Genomic DNA, 9378 nt, shown 5'->3' on the forward strand with positions numbered 1-9378 from the left:
ACAACTCCTTGGCATAGCTGTAGAAGTTTGAACACCTGCAGCCCAAGCAGCTTGAAAAGAAAACATAACTGACTATAAAGGAAACTGAAAGAGGCTCAAGTTCAAAATGGTGTTATCAATGATACAGTGTTGTCACTAACTTGAGCTGACCTAAGAGAGTTGGCTTCTGCACTGCTCCTTATCAGCATCCAAAAGGGCATACAAAATTCTTTGTAAACTAATTTAAAAAGTGTCTTGTTTATTCAGAGGCAACTGTGAATGGTATTTGTTCAGAGTGTAGATCACATCAATTGCATACCAGCCAACAACTTATTTCTCTTCTAAGAGAGAAGCCAAGTATCAAAGACACAAAGTACTAAAGATAAGCTTCTCAATTCTCAACTGTTCTGAGCCTCAATAAAGCTACTGATGTACAAATTGGGGTGGGACCCAACTGTTTCCACCTGCAGGCTTGTGTTAGCTCCTTGGCTCTGGCTGGGAGAGGTACTGATACTAGTCTGACCTTTAGTGCCCCTGGAAAACAGAATCTGGGCTTTCTTATGGCCCTAATCAATCAGTGCCTTTGAAAAGGATTGCACCGCTTTTCTTCAAGTAGTCTTCAGGCAAAAAAAAACAACAACCCCTATGATTGACTATTTCTGTTTACATGCCTGGTGAAAGCAAAGAGGTGGTTGATTTGTTCATACTGAATCTTATAATCCAAATCAATCTTTTTTCCTCTTTCTGTTGTTCTTAGGTATTTTGTGTTTGATACTTAATGAGAGGATGACCTCAGTAAGTAAAATATGAAATTAAGATTCAATTGATAAAGAAAACATTTCTGAGGCTACTTGCACAAAATACTTATAGAAAACTGAGCTATCACATATGGCTATCGATATGCTAAGTGCTTAAACTCAGCTCACATGCAGCATCCATGGTTTCAAATCTGAGTTTACTGAAATAATAGAATCTTTGAAGTAATATTAATTTGTTCTTGTGTTGAGTATTTAGAGTTAATCAGAAAATTGGAAAATATTTGAAACATTATTAATTCAAAGCTGTTGCTAAAACTAATCTAATGCCTAAATATATTTTTAAGATTATTGAAATTAAAGCCCCTTTGTATAATTGTAAGATGAGTTACTGATGGACATTTGGAATATTGAATTTTAAGTTAATTTGTCTCTATAATTTAAAAATTGTGACTTGTTTCAAGTATGGTAAAAAATAGCAGTGAAACCAACTCCTGTTTTAGTGTAGTAATTCTAAGTGCTGTGTTTTTCTTTCACAAAGTTACATTCATTGCTCGCAATAACCATGGTTCATGAGGCACATTTAAGAATAAATAATCTGTGTAAGTGTGTGTGTATTTGTATATAAATTTCGTAGAGGCAAAATGTGGCCTTCATAAGTAGTTTCTATTACCCTCCTTTCCCCCGTTAGAATTGTGTAAGCTTCTATGTGTCTTTTTCAATGATTGGCTTAAAAAAACAGTAACACACATTTTCCAGTAATTTTCAAACTTAAGGATTATGGAGCATGTGAGTAATTTACTGCATTTCAAATGTGTTAACTAATTGATCTTAAAGAATTATTCAGAAATGGGTAAAGCACTTCAGAGTTAAGTGAATATAGGCAAAGATGGCCTCGCTGGAGGAAAAAATTTGGACTAAATGAAATATTTAAAAATTATTATATATATTTTTAGTGATTCTGATGTCAGTCCTACAAATTTACATATGTTTGAAATGTCAACATGCTTAATTGAGGTGACTCAAGTATGGTTATAACTTTGTTTTTTACTGGGAAGAATAACAAATATTTTTCTGAATAAACTTTAGGTAGAAATTAGAATTATATCTAATTCATCATTTTGGAGGTATCGTGGACCCTTAATTTTAGATATTTTTCTCTTCATTATGAAACTTTCTCGGCTTCCTTGTATAGCTTTAATATTCTACAATTAAGCATCTTTTCCACTCCCAAAAGACAGAGATCTGCTGTGAGCTAGAGCTGTATTGTGAAAAGTTGACAAAGTGAGTTTTTATTTTTATATTCATTGTTAATTAGAAAAATATGATGCTTCATTTATAAGAAGATAATAGTTTTAAATTGAAAAAGAAAAGTAGAAGTTTTGATGTAAAAATTTGCTCTTATTAAAATGTAGTCAGTTGTCAATGAAATGACAATTAATAATTTACTTCTGGATTTTTGTAGCATGTTATATTTATTGGTCATAAAATTCGAAGCAAATTTACATTCTTCCCCCTAAATAAAAGGTTACAGAATATCCTTTTATCTTTTTTAGGATCATCTAGTTAGTAAGAGATTCATCCTATTTGATTAAAGGATAATTCTCTCTAGTTTTCTATCTTTGAAGTTTGTGCTTTGTTCCTGGTTTTGACTTTTTATCATGTTTATTCTTTGCATATTTATAATTTTTAGGGCATTTCTTTAGTTTTGTTTTTTCACTTCTATAGCTTATACATCCTTTAATGAAGTGACATGGTCAAAGGATATTCTAGTATTAGAAAAATGTTATTATTTGCTTTGAACTAAATAATATGTGTCATACTGTAGTCTGGTAAGTTTGAGGTCACTCTGGGCAAGATTCTACAGTGAATTACCAGAAGAATGTTTTTTTTCATAGAAAAAAACAACAACACACCCTAATCATTAGAAATGAGAGAGAATCCCTTAAAGGTCTCAAGTCTTAATTTATTCTCCTTTTAAAAACACAGTATTACTAGACTTGTGGAGTAGTAGGTTTTACAAAGGACTCTCCTGAATCCTTGTAAATTAAATGGAGATAACAGCAGTATACCTACTGAGTAGTGATTGATGTCTATGAGAGACTTGTTTCTAATTGTAAGCCAAAGATGTCTGTGCTCAAGCTTCTCCTGATATAAGTGATTTAATACTTAGAAGGGAGGTTTATCAAATTTCTAAATGGCAAGATCAGGAAGAGATTATAATATGTTGGATCACAGTAACAGAATCACTATTCAATGTAAACTTGGCAAGCCAAATATCTTCTATACATATAAAAGGCTAATATGCAAAGTGCTCCCACAGAGTTTGGCTGGGAAGTTCAATCGCTTGCTATGACATGTGCTGACCACCAGGGGGTGGCACGGAATGAAGGAAGGCCCCGGCTGGCAGCCGGAAGGTCCCGATTGACCCTGATCACTGGCCAGGCCTAGGGACCCTACCCATGCACGAAATTTGTGCACTGGGCCTCTAGTAAAACATAAAATTGCACCCTTGCAGAAACAAAGAAACAATATTTAACCTTATACATATATTCAGTCACATGACTAAAGACAAAGGAGATCCAGCAGTGCAGTCAGGGAAGGATAGTCTTTAATAAATAGTACAGGATCAATTTGATATCCATATGGAAAAAATATATTTTGACCCCTCCTGGACACAATGCACAGAAATCAATTGCAGATCTAAATGTGAGAGATAAAACTATAAAACTTTGAGATAGCTGCTGGGGTCCAACCCCAGCAGGTCCAGGGGTCCCCAAAGGTGTGGACGGAGTCGGCGAAGAAGGAATGACGCGGAGACAGCGTTCAGTTGATCAGCAGCCTTGCCAGGATCTCTAGCCACAATCTCCAGCCAAGTTCTGTGTCCATGTTCTCTTGCTAGGTTCTCCAGCCAGATTATCCAGGTTCTCCAGCCAGGTTCTGTAGCCATGTTCTCTCGCTAGGTTCTCCGGCCAGGTTCAGTCGCCAGGTTCTGTAGCCGCCTGGCAGTTAAGAGGTTTTATTCCCTCCCTAACTTCAGGGGAAAATCCCTACCTGGGGAAACAACCTTTCTCGGAGAGGTGACCTTGGTTAAAACACATAGTGCCAAGAAGGTGAGCAAACATATTAAGAACAGTATGCCATATATGCCAGGTCCCTTGAAACAGCAAGGATGGACCGGCTCCCAGCAGATAGCCATAGGAGAACATCTTAGTGTCCAAAGAGTTCTTAAGCAGAACACAAAAAGTATTACCATAAATACTTTGGTAAATTGTAACTTCATTAAAATTAAGACATTTCATCCAAAGATACATTATGAAATGAAAAGGTAGCTTACAGAGTTGAAGAAGATATTCACAGTACATCCTATACAGTGGGGCCTTGACTTACGAGTTTAATTCGTTCCATGACGGAGCTTGTAACACAAATTACTTGTATGTCAAATCAATTTTTACCATTATAATGAATTGAAATGCCATTAATCCGTTCCAGACACCCAAAAAACACTGTGATTGTTCTTGTTAAATGTTTTTAAATAAAAAAAATGTATTTAAAAATAACGAATATTGTATAAAAACACAATACTGAACAATAGAATGTAGTGTAGGGCTGATGTTGTGGCATTCACTGTGACGTTCGCTGCGCCAACTAGTGCTGGGGTATCTGAAGCTGGCTCGTAACCTAAATTTTAGCTCGCAACTCAAAGCAAAAAATCGGCCGGGAGACGGCTCGTATCTTGAAAAACTCTTTAGTCAGGACACTCGTAAGTCAAGGCCCCACTGTATAATAAAAGCCTAATATACAAATATCTCGGGCAGTTGTTTGACTGGGAGTTCGACCACTTGCTATGACGTGCGCCAACCACCAGGGGACAGCGCGGAACATGGTGGGCGTTGGCGACATGGTGCTGGCGGTGATGGCAGTGGAGGTGCTGCCAGCCCAAATGGACCCCGACAAGAGTGGGACCATGGTGGATGGTGGAGCAAGTGAGTAAGCGGCACCAGGCCAACACGGGTGCAAGTGGGGGCCCTATCGCCCCACTGATCTCTCTGCAGATAGTGACCGGCGTCAGTGGTGGGGGGCGGGTCGCCGCTCTGCTCCCAGGCGCTGAGGGAGCCAGATGGGCGCCGGCCCGGATCGATCCCGCAGGCGGGATGGTGGAGCAGGTGAGAGGGTGGTGCCAGACCATGGTGGGGTGTGAGGCAGGGCTGCGGGGCTGCAAGCTAGGGCTGTGAGCCTGGGGCGTGAGTTGGGGCCAGATCCTCGCAGGCCACGCCGAGGGACCCCACTGGGCCTCTAGTATGTCTATAAAAGGATTAATACCCACAATATAAAGAACAAATAAAAAAGAAAAAAAATCAATAGGAACATCAATAAGAAAAAGATAACTGAATGGATATCCCACAAAACTTGATATTCAAATGCCCAATAGATATATGAAAAGTACACATCATTTCTCACCCAGGAATTATAATCAAAACCATAATATAATACTGCATACATATTAAGATGGCTAAAATTAAAAAAGATGAGAAATGTTTGCAAGGTCGTCAAGCAATCTCTCATATACTAAGTTTATATTGGTACAAACCTTTTAGAAAATTTTTGGCCGTATAGTACTAAAACTGACTGTATGTATATATGCTGTAGGTATTTGTTTATGGCAGCACTATTTGTGATAGTCAAAACCTGGAATGTATTCAAATGTCTATAACTAGTAGAATGGATAAACAAATCATACTATACACTGAGTGGCCAGATTATCATGACCTGATGTTTGTAGGCAAATTAGCTATACTTTCGTGCTGAAGTTGCTAGAGGGCCAGACCATTATAGATAGGGAAGCAGGTTGTTTACCACAACAGTAGAAGTGATTTTTTTCTGAAGATATGGGCAAACAATGCTATTTAACAGCCTTTGAACGTAGGATACATACATACACACACACACACACACAGACACACACACACAGATATATAAAAACATTGTTAAAATTGAAGGAAAGTGTTTTCAGTCTTAAAATGTTCTTTAAAAGGAATAAATAATATAGTAAAGGACTTACCTGCTCTTCTCTTTTCTGTTTACGAAGCTGCAGTCCTTCTTCTTCCCTCCTCCTGCGCATCTCATCAGGATTCAGGGACTTATTTTTATAACTTTTCAGGCGAAAGTTCTCTTTTCCTGGGGTAGTCATGATTTCTACAAAAATGAGAAGAAAGGAATAGATGAGCTTAGCTTACTGTAAAGAGCTCTGCCCAGGTTCACCCCATACGGATACCAGAAATGTAACACCTTTATTAAAGTACTAGAGGCCTGGTGCACGACTGCCAGCTTAGGTCCGCTCCCTGCCAACGCTGTAGCCAAGAGCCTGGCTTCTGGCTGAGCACTGGGTCATAATAATCTGGACACTCATGTTCAAATATATCCCATATTCAAAGGCTGTTAAATTGCGTTGTTTACCCATATCTTCAGAAAAAAATCACTTCTGTCGTAAACAATCTGCTTCCCTATTTATAATGGTCTGGCCCTCTAGCAACTTTAGCATGAAATTATAGCTAATTTGCCTACAAATCTCAAGTGGTCATAATAATCTGGCCACTTAGTGTATATAATAGAATAGTATACGTGATCTTTATACAACTCAAGAAATATGCATGAATTTCTCAAATATAATGTTGAGTAAAAGAAGCCAGACAGAAAATAAAATATGCTGTGTGTTTATAATAAAAGTCTAATATGCTAATTAGACCAGATGTCCTGGACGAAGCCATGGCTGTGAGGGAAGCCCGGGTCCCGGGTGCCTGCTGGCGGCCACAGGGAAGCCTGGGTCCCAGGTGCCTGCCGGCAGCCAGAGGGAGGGAAGCTCAGTTCCCAAGTGCCAGAGGGAAGCTGGTGCTGGCAGCCAGGGGAGGGAAGGCCTACTCTTGCACAAATTTCGTGTATCGGGCCTCTAGTCTATATACATAAAAGCCTAAGCAACCAAACTACTGAATGACAATGACCAGAATGAATGGTCAACCAGTCGCAATGACATGCACTGACCACCAGGGGGCAGATGTTCAACGCAGGAGCAACCCCCTGGTGGTCAGTGTGTTCCCACAGCGGGAACACCACTCAGCTGACTGACCCGTTCCAGCAGCCCACCAGCCCAGCGGCAGCCACTCACTCCTCAAGTAGTCCTGCAGGTCCAATCTCTTGAGAATGGGTCAGGCACCAATGGACCAGCACCGCGGGCACGATCCTGACAGTGTCCCTGGCCTCCTGGAAATCGGCCTCGGGCACCATAGCTGCTTCCCCTCCCTAGACACTACACAAGGAAGAAAGTTATAAAAGAGCCGCCAGGTGGCTGCTGATAACCAGCGTGAACCTCAGCGTGATGGATCCGGATCCCAGACCAGCAAGGGTGTTCCACCCCCTCCCTGGGGACCCCACCCATGCACGAATTCGTGCAACGGGCCTCTAGTATTTAAATAAAAATACAAAAGCACTCAAGCTCTAATATCTGTTAGAAGTGTGAAGAGTGGTTATTTGGGGACTTGAAGGGAGGTATTGTGAGAATTAGTTCTTGGGGGGTAGTAATGTTCTTGATTTAGGTATTGCTTACATGGATTTGCTCAATGTTATATTCATAAAGTTGTATTTTTATATGTGTACTTTCCCCTGCATATAAAACTTCAATCCAAATTTTAAAAATGCAAAAAATAGTTTATTGTTTTTAAGCTGCAATACTTCCATATAACACATCTCTATTGCAGGGTGTTCCTGTCTCAGGGGACCGAGTGTGTCACTGAGCTTGGGAACTTCTTTCTTGGAAAAGGCATGACGACCAACTTTTGGGTTCTAAGATATTCTTAGTCTCTGTTCTTACTGCCTTTTTTTCATTTCAAATATTCTTTCACAGATAGAGAAAGAGGCTATTGGATCTTGTAGAAAATTTACTCTTCATATTGGAGATAGTAATTTTTATTTAGCTTCATGATTTGGGCAAATCATTCCCCATTAATGGGCCTCCGCTTTTCACATCTATAAAAATTGTGAAACAGTATTGAACAGAACTGATTCATTGAGTTTAGTGGTTGGCTAACTATTACAGGTATTTTTTTTAAAACTTATTTTCTTGGTTCTATAGCTGAGAAACCAATACAGAAAACATTGGTGTTGGATAGTCACAATTTCTTGCTAAAATATTAATTTTATTCTTATTTGATAGGAGACCAGAAATGGAGAAAAAAGTAATCAGAATCTGCCTTTCTTCTGAACCTGATATAATTCATTTTCTACAAGTCACTTGGGAAAAAACACTTGGATCTGGCTTTGTTGTTACACTTACTGATGGCCAGTCAGCATGGACCGGGACAGGTAATATAAAAAGTAAATTTTTAGTAATCAGCTATTTTTCAGTTAATTTAATACTTCAAATTAAAGTGTGTTTTTTAAAACAGATGTTGGATAAAATTAATATTGTTGTTTTTACTTGTTATTGATGTCTAAGTTGTATACAGATTTGTATTGTATTTAATGCCATTTTCTATAATTAGTATTAATAGACAGATAGAGAAATAAGAGTCTCCAAATTCTGGTTACAATTTGAGCCTTAGCATTTGAACTTGGTTGGACTTTTAAATGACCTCTTTATACCAAACAAAAATAGTACCTTGTACTTGTATCTTTTTTGAGGACACCAGGGAAATACTGGGGGTTGGCTGGTTCAAGAGTTTGTGCTGGTTTGGTGGAGTAGAGTAGTGGTGCTTTACTTTTCATGTTATACTAGTGGCCTGGTACACAAATTTGTGCACATTGAAAGTAAATTAATTAGAAGAAATATTTTAATATTGCTAGTCGCCCTTTCTCTATAATAAAAGTGTCAAACAAATTCACAATTGACAATGACAGATCGAAACATGCATGCGCTTGGCACCAGCGAGAGCTTTATATGTATCGCACATGCGTGAGTCAATTTAGCCTTTTATATATATGGAATAAACTTGCTTAATTAGATCTGCTTTCTGATTTAGTTAAACTTTTTCCAGCCCAGGGAAGCATCCCAACTTCTGTTTCAGGTAATTGTCAGCAACACAGCAGTAAATATCAACATGAAGCAGATTATTATTGTAGAGGCCCGGTGCACAAAAATTTGTGCACTCGGAGGGAAGGGGGGTCCCTCAGCCCAGCCTGTGCCCTCTCGCAGTCTGGGACCCCTCGGGAGATAACGCCCTGCTGGGTTAGGCCTGCTCCCGGGTGGCAGAGGGCAGGCCCAATCCCTAGGTGCAGCCCTTGGTTGGGCTCAGAGCAGGAACGATTGGGGAATTGGGGCGCTGCTCCCTGTCATGCACAGAGCAGGGCAATCGGGAGGTTGTGATGCCACCCTCAGTCACGCTCAGGGTAGGGCCGATTGGGGGGTTGGGGCACCCCCTCCTGTCACACTCAAGGCAGGGTCGATAGGGAGGTTGTGGCGCCACCCGTCACGCACAGAGCAGGGCCCATCGGGGTTGCGGCACTGCCCCCTATCACGCACAGAGCAGCGTCCATCAGGGGGTTGGGGCACCGCATACTGTCACACACAGAGCAGGGCGGATCAGGGGGTTGGGGTGCTGCCACTGTCACATTCAGGACAGGGCCGATGGGAGGGGGTTGGGGCGCCACACAC

The 9378-nt window shown here is 40.1% G+C and overlaps 1 protein-coding gene across 2 annotated transcripts in view; it reads left to right on the forward strand.

The window, feature by feature from the left end:
- XRCC4 (X-ray repair complementing defective repair in Chinese hamster cells 4) overlaps nucleotides 1–9378 on the forward strand; it is a 210967-nt gene that overhangs the window by 12575 nt on the left and 189014 nt on the right. For both annotated transcript variants that reach the window (XM_006775506.2, XM_006775507.2), the window contains exon 2: nucleotides 7942–8090. In XM_006775506.2, coding sequence (XP_006775569.1) covers nucleotides 7952–8090 — 139 coding nt within the window. In that variant the 5' untranslated portion in view covers nucleotides 7942–7951. The remainder of the gene's footprint in view (nucleotides 1–7941; nucleotides 8091–9378) is intronic.

This window comes from Myotis davidii, unplaced genomic scaffold (assembly GCF_000327345.1).
Source record: "Myotis davidii unplaced genomic scaffold, ASM32734v1 scaffold44, whole genome shotgun sequence".
NCBI classification, from domain to species: domain Eukaryota; kingdom Metazoa; phylum Chordata; class Mammalia; order Chiroptera; family Vespertilionidae; genus Myotis; species Myotis davidii.